General features: G+C 33.7%; 2 protein-coding genes and 2 pseudogenes across 2 annotated transcripts; 1 reads left to right on the top strand and 3 right to left on the bottom strand.

The window, feature by feature from the left end:
- Positions 1–702: 702 nt before the first annotated feature.
- On the bottom strand, positions 703–2,316 carry LOC125868589 (F-box/kelch-repeat protein At3g23880-like). Its single transcript, XM_049549217.1, has 2 exons — positions 2,290–2,316; positions 703–1,668 (listed from the first exon to the last, which is right to left on the bottom strand). Exons 1-2 carry the CDS (start codon positions 2,314–2,316, stop codon positions 703–705), a joined length of 993 nt encoding a protein of 330 aa, XP_049405174.1.
- A 1,415-nt stretch (positions 2,317–3,731) lies between these two features.
- On the bottom strand, positions 3,732–5,015 carry LOC125868588 (F-box/kelch-repeat protein At3g23880-like; annotated as a pseudogene).
- Positions 5,016–6,125: 1,110 nt separating this feature from the next.
- On the bottom strand, positions 6,126–7,317 carry LOC125868587 (F-box protein At4g22390-like; annotated as a pseudogene).
- Positions 7,318–7,939: 622 nt separating this feature from the next.
- LOC125868586 (uncharacterized) lies at positions 7,940–10,190 on the top strand. Its single transcript, XM_049549216.1, has 5 exons — positions 7,940–8,258; positions 8,546–8,637; positions 9,070–9,211; positions 9,784–9,921; positions 10,012–10,190. Exons 1-5 carry the CDS (start codon positions 7,940–7,942, stop codon positions 10,188–10,190), a joined length of 870 nt encoding a protein of 289 aa, XP_049405173.1.
- The last annotated feature ends 6,732 nt before the right edge of the window (positions 10,191–16,922 follow it).

Raw genomic sequence — 16,922 nt, 5'->3', positions numbered from 1 at the left:
TCGTAAAAATAGTCTTTCTATCTCCATTAGGTAAAAATAAGTCTGAGTACACTCTGTCCTCCTGATCTACCTCATTATGCTACTATGTTGGGTTTGTTGTTATTGTTGGCTCAATGTGAAGATGGATTATCTGGATATAATTCACTCTTAATTGTAGCTAAAAGTAGTAGCTAGACAACCAAGTCAATACGAGGAAATTAAGTAAGCTCAAATTAAGGAATATTAATTTTCTTGTCAGATTACACTAGGTAACTTATAGTGATTTTACTTTTAGTATTTTGTGAGGAATGATATCTCCTCTATTCGAAGGTTCTTTTATTTATTAATGAAGAACGGAGGATAAAAAAATCATCTCGTCTATAAATTATCTTGGATCAAGATATAGAAACAATAGCTTGTCTTGAATACATGTGCACTTCCTTTTTCCTTTTTTATTGTGTCTTTTTAGCATAGTTGTTGCATATTGTATTTAGTTTTTTAGCAGATAAGTAATTTAGTGTTCAATGATAGAAGGATGTTATATACACACACTCACACGAAATTGGTAAAAGGTGTAATAGAGCACATTAACATATTACAAAATCCAAATATATTTCCAATAAAATCTTAATAATTCAAACAAATGCTTTTGAATACAAATATTGCACGAATCTAGAAATGCTAACAAGAAAATATGATGTATGGATTCATATATATTTTAAACTAAGCAGAACTCTTACAGGATATTGTTAGGGGATTAACAATGATTTCTCCATGGATTTCTGCAGTATTGCATTCCTTAACAATAGCAGTGTGCTTGAATTTTTTAGTTGAACCATCAAATATCATGATTTTTCCGGGAATCAAGAGTAAAATATCACCCTTATCTGACAGGCAAAGGTATATAGAAAATGTGAAAATGGGTGAATCAAACCCATACAATACAGCATATTGAGGATATTCGGTGGTGAACTGGTTCATGCATGATACATTAACTCTGCGATCTTTCAAAATCCAGACATCAGAGGTAGTACCTGGCTTACAAGTATAGAGCACAGAAAGTTCACTTTCCACAATTCCCAGTTTGATATTAAAAACTTCTTCTCCACAAATGGGAAGCTCTAAGCTTCCCCATGTCTCGTCTGCTACATCAAATGAAATGATGTTGCGCACATTGTAATCATGAATACCCGTAGATGCAGCCCAATAAATCTTCCCATTGATAAATTTACCTGAATAATTTAATAGAAAGATTCCCTGAAGTTTGCCATGGAGTGTTGTCCAAGAATCAGTTCTCAAACTGTAAATATTGACAACAACCCTTAGGTTGGACAACTTACCATTGCAAGAATTACCACAATGATCAATAAATAGGGCTTTATAATCGTTACGTGATTCATCGTATCCAAAACCATATTTGTTATAGCGAGAGGTACCCCACGATGACTTAAGTAATTTCTTAGACTTCTTAATGGTGGGGTTCCATATATATGTATCCCTTCTCCGATTAAAAAGACAAATCAGCCCATTGACCGAACCCACAAAGAAAGGTGGTGAACATGGAGGATCCATTTGAAATAGTTCTTGAGTGAGTTGTTGCGAGCAAGAGAGTGAAAACAGAGCAGAGAGTGAGGGGTGAAAGAGGAGTAGTATTTTTGTTTTTCCAATGGCTCTTGACTTATATATAGACTGCTAAACCTAATTAAAAGATGATGGAATACTAAATATATTTAGAATGATTTTAAATGTGATTTGATATATGTTATATATATTTAGAATAATTCTAAGTGTGATCTAATATATGTTATATATATTTAGAATAATTTTAAATGTGATCTAATATATATTATATATATATTTAGAACAATTTTAAATGTGATCTAGCTAGTATCTATTATATATATTTAGGATAATTTTAAATGTGATCTAGTGCCTATTATATATATTTAGAATAATTTTAAATGAGATCTAGATAGTATCTATAGAGAATGGAACAAATTGGCGGATTGTTTAACTAATAAAGTTGTTCATTTTGCAGGTACAGATACAATTACAAAAACATACAATCAGGTTCAATAATTACCACTTCAGGCTCAAGCTATTCTTCAATTGGAAAAATGCAAAATCCCCAATTTGCGCATTAAGAAAGTACAAAATAAAGGTTTTATTGTACATACAAACAACTCAGAACGAAACTGAGAAGATATATACCAACAGAAATAGGAACATTTACAAGGAATTTATGTTAGGTAAACATTGAGAGATGGTTTAGTTCATACTTGTTCTTTTGAGACTGTATTATTTGTATACAGTGGTATTAGTTCCTTTGGAACTCATTTCGTACACAATGGACGAGTATGGACGATGATACTGATACTGTCGTGACTATTTCTCAAATGATTCTGGTCATTTTCTCGATCTATTTTTGCCTTCTCAATCTTTGAGCCGAAAAAGTCTTCTATGAGATTGATTCCATGACATTTGTGAGAGTTTTAAATGTCTACATGGAAGTCACTCAAGCTCAAGGAGATGAATGAATCTTAGACGAGAAAGAGGCCATGGAAGGGCATGGAAGCTTTTGGCAAGCTGAGTTGATGAAGATCGGATAGTCCCATCCGGGCCTTAGATTTTGTATGGTTCTTTCTCCTTCTTTCTTTTCCTTTTTGTTTGTTCCTTTTTCATTTTGCACTCGAGTCACTTTTGGGCTCGTGTAGGTTGTTTTCGTTGTTTTGTTTTATAATAAATGAGTTGCGGCCCGATTTGAACCAATTTTGTTTTATGATTTTACAAAGGGTAATAGTGAAAAATATGGGAGATCAAGAGTCAAATCTTTTCTCGTTTAAGCCTCGATGAGCAGATAATATCAAAGTAATCATAATAATATTACGCGTGGAAAATAATAAAGTGACAAAGTCATGTAAATTCGCATCTGGCTCGTTTGTGTTCATAGCAACACGGTTAATGGAATAGTTATCATACTAGTAACTTGGGTAATTATAAAGATGTACATAGAATAACTGAGTTTGTTTCATCAGCATGCATTCCCTTGAGAAGCTTGCCTCAAAGTCGAAAACTTCCCTATTGGAGATACCATATTTATTTTACCCTAAAAACTTATCATGCGGAATTGTAAGTTATAAAACAGTTTTTCTATCTCCACGAGGTAGGAGTAAGTCTGAGTACAATTTGTCCTCCTCATACCTAGTTATGGTACTATACTGGGTATGTTGTTATTGTTGGCTCAATGCAAAGATGGATTATATAGATGTTACTCACTCTTAATTCTAGCTGAAAATAGTAGCTACGCAACCAAGTGGTATGTCAATAAGAGGAAAGTACACTCAAATTAAGAAATATTAATTTTGTTGTCGGATTACGCTAGGTAACTTATAGTGATTTTACTTTTAGTTGGTACATATTGTATTTAATTTTTTAGTAGATAATTTAATAGTCAATGATTCTAAATACATGGAAGGATGCTATATATGAACACACTCACACGAAATTGGTGAAAGGTGTCGTAGACCACATCAACTTATTACAAAATCCAAATCTATTTCCAATATAAAAACTTAACAATTCAAACAACTGCTTTTGAAACATGTACATTGCTCCACATTTATTGCTTTAGAATACAAGTATTATAATAATTGACGATAGAGGACTACGTGCAATGCACAACTCTAAAAATGCTTACAAGATGTACAAGCTATACAAGAAAATATGATGTATGGATTCATATACATTTTAAACTAAGTAGAACTCTTACCGGATATTGTTAGGGGATTAACAATGCTTTCTGCATAGATTTCTGCAGTATTGCATTCCTTAACAAAAGCAGTGTGCTTGAATTTTTTAGTTGAACCATCAAATATCATGATTTTTCTGGGAATCAAGAGTAAAATGTCACCCTTATCTGACAGGCAAAGGTATATAGAAAATGTGAAAATGGGTGAATCAAATCCATACAACACAACATATTGAGGATATTCGATGGTGAATCGTTTCATCCATGATACATTAACTCTAGAATCTTTCAAAATCCAGACATCAGAAGTAGTACCTGGATTACAAGTATAAAGCACAGAAAGGTCACTTCCCACAACTCCAGTTTGATATTAAAAACTTCTTCTCCACAAATGGAAAGCTCCAAGCTTCCCTATGTCTCGTCTGCTACATCAAATGAAATGATGTTGCACACATTGTAATCATGAATACCCATAGATGCAGGTTGTCCAAGAATCAGTTCTCAAACTGTAAATATTGACAACAACCCTCGTGTTGAAAAACTCACCATTGTAAGAATTACCACAATGATCAATAAATAGAGCTTTATAATCATCTTGTGAGTGATCGTATCCAAAACCATATTTGGTATAGCAAAAGGTACCCCACGATGACTTAAGTAATTTTTTAGATGTCCTAATGGTGGGGTTGAGCGCGCCCAACCTATACAAGGGGCTTGGGCTCGAAAGCCTGCCTTACTCAACAAGCACCTTTCTTAGTAAGGTTGTTTGTTTCCAGTTGGTAACAACCACGGTAGTAGTTGCGGAACTACTGGTGGAATTGGTCTTGGCCGGAAGAACGAAAGATACCGGCAAGCACAGAGATATATATGTATCCCTTCTTCGATTGAAAAGACAAATCAACCCATTGACAGAACCTACAAAGAAAGGTGGTGAACAGGGAGGATCCATGTGAAATAGCTCTTGAGTGAGTTGTTTGTTAAACAAAGGAGGGATTGAACAAAACTTGATATTTTCAAAGATGCCTGGAAATAGAACTATATGATGTTTTTTTAATTTGAGATGGGTATTCACAAAATCGGGGTTAGATATGAGTTGATGCCATGATTTCGACACACACATACATTTCAAGAGAGACTCTATGGGCAGCCTTATGAGAATGTCTGTTATGATTTCATTTGCGAGTATCAAATCATGATTTTTAGTGAAAATGAAATGATACCATGAGAGAATTGATTTTAATAGAACAGTCTGATTAATTCAATCCCGAAAAGCAAGAAATGAAAACATGGTAGAATGTTTTTCTCTGAAGTGAGGAAGTAGAAAATCAGTGAAGTAGGATTTGAGTCTAAAATTATGTTCTCTTAAAATGACTCTGTCTGACTCATATATTTATATTCCTTCAACAAAATAAGATAAGGAAGAATTTAAAGAGATTCAATATGATCCAATATCTATTATGTATATATTTAGAATAATTTTAATCATGTAGAAATAATATTAGTATTTTTCTATTAAAGGGGTTCATCTCTCTTTGGGTTGGCCCTTGATCCCCGCATATTCAGATGTGTAATGGATAATTTCATAAATAGCTTTAATGTATTTCTATATCTTAGCTCTAGTTAATTTGAATGTATGAAATAGAAGGAGTGTATTAATTGTTTTTCCTTAAAAGATCATAAATAAGAAAGGACAATTTTATTAATTTACTATTTATGCATCAATCCAAATTGACTTAATACATAAATATGTCATTTAACTTGGCCATCAAATATGGGGCTTCCTACTTCTAGAATAAGTAAGATGATATGATAAATATTTTTACAATTTTAATTTATAAAATAAATTATTTTGGGCGTTCGTACATAAACATAAATCCTAATTTGTATAGAAGTAGATATTTGTAGTACAATGGGATTGAGAAGTATCGCCTAAAATCTTTGATCTGGAGCATTTCCATAATTGCTAAGTTTAATTGACAGATCTAATTATAGTCTTTTACCCTGAAAAGCAGGGAACAATCCACAAGTCGAAATAATCTATGATATCCATTTGCTTCAAATATCTAATTATACAAGATTGAACTACAAATCTGATACTAAAGATAACGGGATAGAAAAAGAAAACAGACCATAACAATTCTTCGATCTGTGTAGTCATCAAGTACTAATGAGTCAACAATAGCTTCCACTTCCTGAAATACAATAGTACAAAATGAGTTAAGGTTGTATCCCTCGAAATTTTTCTAAAAAAGTTAAGCTCTAGATTTATTGCTTTAGAATACAAATACTATAATAATTGACGATAGAGGACTACGTGCAACGCACAAATCTAGAAATGGTTACAAGAACTACAAACTGTACAAGAATATATGATGTATGGATTCATATATATATTAAACTAAGCAAAACTCTTACCGGATATCTTTAGGGGATTAACAATGCTTTCTGCGTAGGTTTCTACAGGATTGCATCCCTCAACATCAGCAGTGTGCTCTAGTAGTTTAGTTGAACCATCAAATATCATGATTAATCCCGGAAGCGAAAGTAAAATGTTACCCTTTCTGACTGGCTAAGGTGTATAGAAAATGTGAAAATGGGTGCAGAAAACATAACTAGCACAGTATTTTGAGGATATTAGATGGTGAATAGTTTCATCCATGATGGACTACAATCTTTCCAAATCCAGACATCAGAAGTCGTAGTACCTAGATAACATGTATACATCACAGAGAGGTCACTTCCCACAACCCCGAGTTTGAATTTAGAATTAACTTCTCCTCAATCGGGAAGCTCCAAGCTTCCCCATGTCTCATCTGCTATATAAAAAGAAATGATGTTGTTCACATTGTAATTACCAATACGAGTAGATGCTGCCCAATAAATCTCCCCGTTAACAAATTTACCCGAATGATTTAGTAGAAAGATGACCTAAAGCTCGTCATGGAGTATTGTCCAAGAGTCAGTCCTCAAACTGTAAATATTGATCACAGTCTTCATGTTCTACACATCATCATTGTAAGAATTACGACAATAATCCACAAATACAGCTTTATAATCGTCACTAGACTCATCGTATCCAAAACCATATTTGTTATAGAAAGAGGTTCCCAATTTGGGATAAAGTACTTTCGTTGACTTTTTAAGGGTGGGATTCCATATATATGTCTCCCGAGAAGAATTGGAATTGGGGACACCTTAATAACTTATATTACTCTATACCCACTTAATTTATTTTTGGTTTATTTTCTAGGGTTGGGCTTTTAAAAAAGGAAAAAGTGTGGGGTCATGGGTCTCTTTGGCCTTTTTAAAACTTGGGGTATATTTGTGAATGTGGGGTCATGAGCTTGTTTATTGTTTTTAAAACTTGGGAAAATATATATCTTTACAAAAATATATTGTAATCCCAATACATTTTTAAAAATATTATTATTTGATGAAAATCGAGGCAAATATTTTTTGAATCTCTGTCCTTGTTTATGTTCCGACGTTTCTTCTTCTCCAAGTGCAAGACTTTTCATCTTTCAAGAACATCTTCTATTCTTGAAAGATGAAACGATTATAATCAACCCTTTCACCGACTTCTCTTCCATTAACTTATTCAACCTTTTCATCATCCTAAACTTTGGTAAAGCTTATTCACCGACTTCTCTTAAATCTTCATCTTTGGTAAAGCTTATTCAACCATTTCCCCAAGTTCAAAGCTTTCATATTTGGTAAGTTGAATCTTCTATAATGGTATTTTTCGTTAATTTTTAGCCGTATTTGGTTGTTTATTTTGTTATAGTAGTGTAATGATTCAATAAACCCTTTTTCTGGATGGTTTTTCTTCATGTTCTTGTTTAGGATGAAATTTTTTCGCTGTATTCCATGAATATTTGTGGTCTCTAATGAGTTTTTGTTTGACATAAATATTTGACCCTATTTGGTTGCTTATTTTTTTTAAAAAAATTATGTTTATCTCGCCTATTGATTTTGAAATTTTGGCTTTTGTTGTGGATTGTTGTTTTTCTCCGTTGTATTTGTTTGCTTTTGCTGGTCTTGTTTTTTCTCATTACATTTGTTATTACACGAAGTGTAGTATTTTTCATTGCCCTCTTTTGTTAGATCGCCTAAACTTTGATTGACTTTAGCGGCGTTTCTGTCAATCGCATAGTTGATTTTTGTTGGATCTGCTATTTATTTTACATGTTTTATTGGAGGTTTACTCTGATTATGGCTAAAACTGGAGGTGGGATTGTTAAACGATCTGTTCATAAGCCTTCTAAAAACAAGAAAAGAAAGGCAGAAGAAGTTTCAAGATCTTCAAAAAAGAAAAAAATTATAGGTGAAAAACCCAAGTCTAACTCGGATTCTGATACTATGGATGAAATCTACAACTATGAGGACAGTAGTGCCCAAGCTACTGATGATGTTGAGTCTAGTGAAGAAAACACTGACAGTGGAGATGAGGAGACTAGTAGAGATAGCCGAGATACTGGAGATGAGGATGATGATCCTCTGTCCTTGCCAACTTGTGCAAGAGAAATCTCTGGTAAGTCCTATAATCTAACTACATGTAGGGATGAGTTAGGATCTTTTCCAGCGAAAATTTCTGTGAGAGCAAGAATCACTCTTTATCATGATTTTAGAAATATTTTACTTCAAGAAAAAATTTATAATGACTTTAAAGGTATTTGTTTTGGACATTTAAGGAATATTACAAGTTCAATAGACAGATGGTCCATTACATGTTGTTGCATCGTGTCAAAAATGAAAAAAAATTTGCATGAGATGTGGTTTTGTGTAAATGATAACCCTGCTTGTTTTGGCTTAAAATAGTTTGCATTGATTATGGGGCTGAATTGCTCAGCATACCCCGTCATGCAAAAATAAAAAAAGTGCTTCAGAAAGGTGAGAAATTTTACTATAAAGTAACCAAGAATAAGAATAGCAGTGGTACAAAGTTGATGAGTTTAATTAAGGGTGCCAGATTGAATAAGGAGCAGAAGTTGAAGTGCTCTTTAGTTTGGTTCGTCCACTCAATGTTGCTTGCCCACGATCGATCTAAGATTGTGGATTCAAACCACATTAAGATGGTCGATGATTTAGATTTTTTCAAGAGTTATCCATGGGGAAAAGAGTGTTTTGATTTAACAGTGAAGTAGTTGAAGAACAAAATTAATTTGAAGAAACAAAGTAAAGTGTACAAGGAAAGAGGGAATGCATCGTATGCTTTGTATGGCTTTCCCTGGGCATTTCTGATAATTTTTATCAATTATGGACTTGATTAATATTAAACTTTTATATATTTATATAGTATTTCATAGTGTTTGTTTATTTATTTGTTATTTTATTAATTTCAGGTTTGGATATATGAGGTTTTTCCTCATCTTGGTAATTATGCAAAGAAGTCCTTGGATTCTCCACTGCCAATTCCCCGTTTACTTAGATGGCACACGGCAAAGAGCGATAACATTGTCAAAGGTGATCCATTTAAGTACAAAGGTATAAACTTATTTATTATTATCTAGCAATATTTGTAAATTAGTGAAGGTCTTGTACTATTTATATTTTATCTTTTTAGGTTGTGCATCCATACCTCATACCTACTGTCCGTGAGACAAAAAAAATTATATGGCAACATTAAAGCCATATACGGACAAAGTGAAGGACACAATTATTGATGCCTTAAAGGCCAATTTGAAAGGTATCACTGTCCTCACTTCTGCAGTAGAGAACGAGAAGGAGGAAATATTGGGTAAGAACAATTCCAACCAACCTTGTGAGAATTCTGTTTCGAGTGGATAGAAAAATAAAGATAATAATTTGTGTGAGCATGTTGCATCCCTTGAATTATCAATGATGGAATTTGTTGCTTTCATACAAGATGAGAAATTGAGGAGAGCTTAAAAGAACAAGAAAAATGAAGGTAGACTAATTTATATACTATTTGTATGAAATAATTTATTTGTAAGAATGTTAAACCACTAATCTTGCAGCAGTTAATGAAGACTATACAGCACCAACAGCTGATAAAGATGGTGATGCAGTTGATGTTGATTAAATACTTCCATTAGCAATAGTCGATGAAGATCTTGCTATAGTTGATGAGTACTTTGCAGAAGAAGTTAATGAACAAGAGAAGGAGAAGATGGTAGAAAAAGATGAAGAGAAGAGGAGAAACTGGAAGAGAACGAAGAAGAAATTGAAGAGAAGTTAGAAGAGAAGAAAAAAGAAGAGGTGCAGATCAAAGAGAACAAAGAAAAGGAGCAGATCAAAGAGAAGGAATAAGAACAAAAAAAAAGAGGAGAAGATCGAAGAGAACAAAGAACAAGAAAAAGAAGAGGAGCAGATTGAATTGCAGGAAGAAGAAAAAGAACATGAGAAGCTGGAAGAGAAAGTAGATGAAGGCAGTGATGAAAATTCAATGGACGTGATGGGTATTGTTATGGAGCTCAATGGTGAGCTAAATGGTGATGAGTAAGGTATTTGTGATATTGGTTTATTAAGACAATTGGTTTTTGAAATGGTTGATTTTTTGTGTTGATGATAAGACAATTAGTTTTTAAGATAATTAATTTTTGGTGGTTGAATATTAAGACAATTGGTTTTTGAAGTGGGTAGATGATTAAGACAGTTGATTTTTTAAATGGTTGGTTTTTGGTGGTTAATGATTAAGACAGTTGGATCATGTAAATTTTATTTTTGTTTTGATGGATATTGTTGCCAGTTCTGGACTTTAAATTGTATATATAATGCATTGTCTTACCATTTCCAAAAAGACTTCATTTTATTAATAGATTGTACTACTACATGAGTAAAAGATATAAGATTGTACTACTTCATCCTTATTTCACATTTTCAAAAAGCAACCACTAACAACAAACCATACAATATAATTTTTAGGCCTTTCTCATTTTCTTCAACCAATATCAACTTTTGTTTTAGTTGATCCCTATCTTTTTCTGTGTCTTTTAGCAATCCTTTAAAGTGATCTCTCTGCTCTTCGACCTCTTTGAATAAACTCAATAGCAAATCCCTATTTTCCTCGGAGTTTCGAAGCCTTTCTAATATTTGAAATTTGGCAACACCTTAAAAATTTGATATCTCGAGTTTCGGNAAAGTGATCTCTCTGCTCTTCGACCTCTTTGAATAAACTCAATAGCAAATCCCTATTTTCCTCGGAGTTTCGAAGCCTTTCTAATATTTGAAATTTGGTAACGCCTTAAAAATTTGATGTCTCGAGTTTCGGACTCAATTTTGATGGGCTGCTCGTTGATGAATCATTTTCAAGCCACTTAAAAAAAAAGCATGCACCAATTGCACAGTTAAAGAATTATCGACCTGGGTTCGTATCGGTGTGTGATGTCCTCAACATAGTTATATTACCACAACGACAAACGTAAGATTTTTTTGCATTGGATGTTTGAGATGCTTGAGAAATAATAAAAAGAGATGTTTAAGTATTATAAAATAGAATAGGATGGAAGAGTTCATGAATTCTTCTTTTTATACACTAAAAAAAGCAAATGTTACCATTGAAAAGTAACAATTTGTACTTTGTTACCGTTGTAAAACTTGGATAATTAAGTATTGTCACCGTTGGTAAAAATATATAGATAATTAAGAAAATCGATATTTTTTCATGTGCTTGGTTTAGATTGTACCAACGACATCTACACTTCAACACTAATAAGGTATATACGGGTTGATATCATGATCCATAAATGATCTATACTGCACCTACTAGAGTATGACGCTTAAATATAGATTGTAGCTAGTATAATTTAAAAGAGAGAATGATTAATTAATAATAAACAATATTATTGAAATTTATTAAATTAAATAAGTTTAAACAAGTAATGTAAAGCTCCACATACATTGGGAGTGGAGATAAATGATGTATGAGAAAGAGTTGTAGTTATACAATCAACATCTTCAAACTAATGTGTGAAGAAAGCACAAGTATGAATGAGGAATAGTTATGTGTGGTTATACAATCAATATCTTTACAACATAAGCATGTGATCATGTATGAGTCCATATAAATTGGGGTGGCAATCAACAATGTGTGGTTGAACAAGTGCCATCCTCACAACATACTTATGTTTTCTCAAACATTGTTCTAAGGATGTTGATTGTATAACCACAACTCTTCCTCGTATATCACTAATCACCACACCCAATTTATGTGGACTCTTACATGATCATATGACTTGTTTAAACTTATTTAATTGGATAAATTTCAAATATATAATTTATTATTAATTAATTGCTGTCTTTTTTAAATTTTACTAGTTTTGATCTATATATAAGTGTCAGATTCTAGTTGGTGAAGTATCGACAATGCATTAACATAGATATAAACCCGAATATACCTTACTAATGTCAGAGTGTAAATCTCATATGTCATACATACACCTTACACATATAGATGTATCTATTGAATAAAGGGTCTATATATTTTGATGACCAGTAAATATTTAGATATACAAATTTTACAACGGTAAAAAAAGTTTAAATTGCTACTTTTTTTAATGGTAACATGTCACGACCCGGGAGCACCCCCTAGTCGTAACCGGCGTACTCGACCTCGAAGAGGTCTAATACAAGCCTCTTAGCATTCATTCATCGCATAGACACCAAAACTATAAGGAATTAAAAACTTTCTTCACACACGAAGATACTTTCAATAAATAGCAAGCGGAAGACTTTCTAGACTTTATACAATATGTCTCAAAACCATCTAATACTTGAATATAACATTGGGACTAAGCCCACTCAAAACCTAAGCAAATACTAGAGAGACATAAAAAGAACATGTTGGTTATTGCCCTCGAATCTATGAGGACTCACCAAGTCTTCATCTTCAACTCTTAAAAACCTATCAAGTAGCCATGACATATCACCATCTCCAAATCCCTACACTTTAGTCAAAAAGCGAAAGAAAGGGGTTAGCACAATTAAGTACTAAGTATGGAGACCATGCAAGAAAATATGCACAACGGACATTTACAAGAAATGTATGCTTTCATGTCCTTTGATAAAACCTTTCCTTTACAAGTATAAGAGACATAATACAAGTCAACATTAACATATTAGACCATAGCCAACCATACATATACTTAACATAAATCCATATACAACCCATGCTTAACTTTAGAAGGACACATGTCATTTCATTACCATAGGACCTCTACCTAATATAACCTTAAGACACACTTGAGTGAGACAAGAAGTGACCGCCCACACAATCCTCTTCAAGCACACTTAAGTGTTCCCCAAGATTACCTTAGATAAGGACTTTATAGGCAAAGTGCATAATCATACCCGATAGATAGCATATTAATGAGATGATATGTATAATGATGCTTACATAAAATAAATCATATTTAGTGGGGCATAGTACATGTGTGGTGAGTGACCATCAATATAGTATTTCCAAGGCCTACCACCCCCTTGGAGAGGCGAAAGAGGTACAAACCCCTCAATGTGGTTACCCGGGCCTACCACCCCCCGAGCTAGGGACCAAGGTACAAACCCCTCGATATGGTTATACGGGCCTACTACCCCCCGTACTAGGCAACCAAGGTACCAACCCCTCGATATGGTTATACGGGCCTACTACCCCCCGTACTAGGCAACCAAGGTACCAACCCCTCGATATGGTTATACGGGCCTACTACCCCCCGTACTAGGCAACCAAGGTACCAACCCCTCGATATGGTTATACGGGCCTACTACCCCCCGTACTAGGCTTGGTCGACTCACAACACTTATATAGAGAAAACAATATACATGTGTCCATTTCATCATCATTTCAGTAATTATATAACCATCCGATTCATAGGACGTACATTGGACCTTCCATTTCCTAAGAATTCTATAAATGGGCATTTTATCAAACACAAGGTGGGCTATTGTTCATGTAAATGAAATCTTGTATTTCAAGAATACTAAGTCCAACCAATTCCAAAATCCATATAAATCAGCCCACCAACAACATACATATATATCAACCTTCATAATTTGATCATGGAAGCATGAAAACCATAAACATCACATAATAATTCCATTTCATGATAATATGCAAAATAGACCATAATAGGATGTGTAGTAGTAATTCCATAATTCAAGAGTTCATAAATAATCATAAGGACCCATAAACTTGAAGTAGAAATAGAGGATAAATGGTTGGACTTGTGGAAAGGAAGGTTTCCACAATCAAACCCACATACCTCAACTTGTTCACGAGTATATCAACCTTAGAAATACAATTACATAACTTATTTAACTTCTATTAGCTCAGTAATGTTGACGTAAAATAGGATCATCATCATAAGTAAGCCTAGCATGTACAAATACAACTATGCTCCCAAAACAGTGAATCTGGCCAGCCTAGTACCTCATGTTGCATCTTAGATTTGAAAAGGAAAATGGCAGAACTAGACTTTATAACCTTCATGAAAGATGTAGATACATCTCTTAGGGTTGCAAACAAACAAGGATCACCGCAAAATATATTTTGTACAAAAAGATATAGTCAAGACACTAGCCGCTGGTCATGCAGGATTTCAATTCTCGGAATCTGGGCAGAACTTGCCCTATGTTGCGTCCCATATTTCGTATCCATAACAGTTAAATTAGAATTTTACATAAACATAAAAGTTGTAGGTATACGAGTTAGCTTTCCAAATCATATTTATTCACTGCAAACTAAGTTCTAGAGCAAGAGATATGCCTAAAATACCAAACACTATCCAGCTCAAAAACAGGTTTCGTCACTTACATCCGAAAGGAATGCCATATCCTATCGATTCATATTCAACAAAGCTTCTAATGTATCAAGAAGAGGCACCTAAGTCTACCAAGTCAAGACACACATCACATTATAAAGATCCTTCACATTCCATCATCATCACATATGAACAATAATAGAGGACACACTTTCAATCACAATACAATAACACTTTAAACAAGATCACCTTGAGATCACATGAACACCTTTATATTCACAACATGATTGCCTTTACTTCATTTGATTCTCATTCAAGTCCTTCACATCACATTCACATATATGATATCATGTCAACACTTCAATTCCTCATATAATGCCTCCAAGGCCATAAACACAATACATTCAATAAGTAAACACCTCCACCATAAGTGGATCACACATCAATCTATCACAATTCTATATCAATTCTACCTTAACAATGAAGTTAGGTCCACTTACCCTTTTTCCCAAGCCACAATCACCATTCCTCAACTCTCCAACAATTCACAATAGATAAGCATAGATAATAATAGAAGTCAACTATTCAACTCAATCCAAGCATACTTCCATCATCATTCAATCATAAATAATAAACCCACTTCATAAGCCAACTTTAGGAAACTTGCCAAGACATGGGTTCATGGAAATTTCTTTCTTAAAACCATCAATAGACACCATTAATAACGTAAATCATCAAAAAAAATCATTTAATGCAAGAACCCATGCTTAGAATCGAAATTAGGATTTTTGTGTTTTTGGAAGAACTTTGAATCATTTGAATTGAGCTCCTTGAAAGGAAGAATAATCAAGGATAAAGGATCCCCATACCTCTAAGTTGAAAACCCACGAGAATTGAAGAAGAAAGAACTCAAAATCTTCAATCCTAGCTCCAACTTCTTCTTCTTCTTCTTCCCCTCTTCTTCTCTTCTTCACTCAAGAACCCTAACTCTTACTCTTTTAAAATGGAACAAAAATGATCCACAATCAGCCTAACACAATAATATAACCTCAAAAGAAAAGATTTGTGAAAAGACCAAAATGCCCTTAAATTTCCGGACGGACTCCTTGCTAACTGCCCAACTTTCAAAGGGCATAACTCGCTCATACGAACTCGGAATCGAGCAAACTCAATGGCGTTGGAAAGATCGTTCCAAGGGCTTTCCAAACATAACTGGAACTACTCCTGGATCATCCTGAGCTAGGAGTTATGACTGCTCAAAGTTGGCCAAAAACTCACTGATTTCCCACACTTAACCAAATTTCCAGGTTCTGAACTTTTTCCAAAAGTGACTACTTCCAATTTCAAGCTATTTCATATTCATTTTAAATTGTCGGATGTAACACAATTAAAATGAAATTACATAAAAACCCCTCATAGAACCTCATTATAAAGTCAACACAAAGTCATAGGCTCTTGCTTAACCTATCATTTTCCGAGTCGTTACATAACATCTATATTTTTGACAATTCATTAAGGATTCATTTGGTAGAGTGTTTATGTAAATAATGCTTGTATTAGTTATAGTTGAATTAGTTATACTTAGATTATTTCCTAAGCATTGTTTGATTTGGTGCATTAAAAATAGTCACAAATATCATTCTAATTCTAATTCTTAATCATATTCTAATTCATTACAAATACCATGAATTTTCATATATTAATAATACACAGCTTAATAGATAGTGTACAAAATGTATGTCATCTTTTGATTGATCTATATTAGATCATGAGTAATTACGATAATAGATGACAATAAATTGACCAAAATGCTAGCAGTGGCTTGATTACAGTAGCAAAAAAAAAAAAAAACAGTAGCTTGATTACAAAAACAAATTCAATCAAGCTTGTTTACGATTTGTTGTTGTTCACACATGTAGTTCTCTTGTGTCCGGTTCTCTTACAAATTGAACATTTATTCCTTCTCTTGCTCTTGAAATTCTCACTGATGCCTTTGACACATTTTCTTCTTTTTCTTCCAAGCTTGGTATCGACAAGAGGTGGAAGAATCTTCACACTAAGCAATTCTTCTGGAACACACCATTCCGACTCGAAAGGGATAACATTAATAGAATCCAAGTATGCAAAAAGGTATGCTTCAACTTTATACAAAGGTGAAGATTACTCATAGATGCTCATACCATACCCATTGCCATGCTTCGATCGCAAAGCGGTCATTGCGTGAGCACAAGGTATCTTGATCAAGTCATATTTCCTACATGAACATGATTTTTCCAGTAGGTCCACAAAGGCAGTAACACCCGCACCGAACACTGTAAATTGATTGTCGTCCCCGGTTACATTCTCCACATACAAGGAGTCGCCCTCGATCATTTTTTTCTTGCGATTCTTTGGCAGCCAACACCATTTGATTACCCATTGATTTGAGTATATATGCATTTCTCTCCCTAAACAATTTTCCTAACCTCTTAGCAATCGAA

Source organism: Solanum stenotomum, chromosome 6 (assembly GCF_019186545.1).
Source record: "Solanum stenotomum isolate F172 chromosome 6, ASM1918654v1, whole genome shotgun sequence".
Classification (NCBI taxonomy): Eukaryota; Viridiplantae; Streptophyta; class Magnoliopsida; order Solanales; family Solanaceae; genus Solanum; species Solanum stenotomum.
Note: the sequence above shows the minus strand (reverse complement) of the source record. Positions and strands in the feature narration are given on the sequence as shown.

Excerpts from the sequence above, each read along its gene's own strand:
- LOC125868589 (XM_049549217.1), bottom strand. The coding sequence starts at position 2,316 with ATGAGTTCCAAAGGAACTAATACCACT. Across the intron at positions 1,669-2,289 it reads CCAAAGGAACTAATACCACT|TCTATATATAAGTCAAGAGC; the intron begins GTATACAAATAA and ends TAGGTTTAGCAG.
- LOC125868586 (XM_049549216.1), top strand. The coding sequence starts at position 7,940 with ATGGCTAAAACTGGAGGTGGGATTGTTAAACGATCTGTTCATAAGCCT. Across the intron at positions 8,259-8,545 it reads TTGTGCAAGAGAAATCTCTG|TTTGCATTGATTATGGGGCT; the intron begins GTAAGTCCTATA and ends GGCTTAAAATAG. Across the intron at positions 9,212-9,783 it reads TGATCCATTTAAGTACAAAG|CAATAGTCGATGAAGATCTT; the intron begins GTATAAACTTAT and ends TACTTCCATTAG.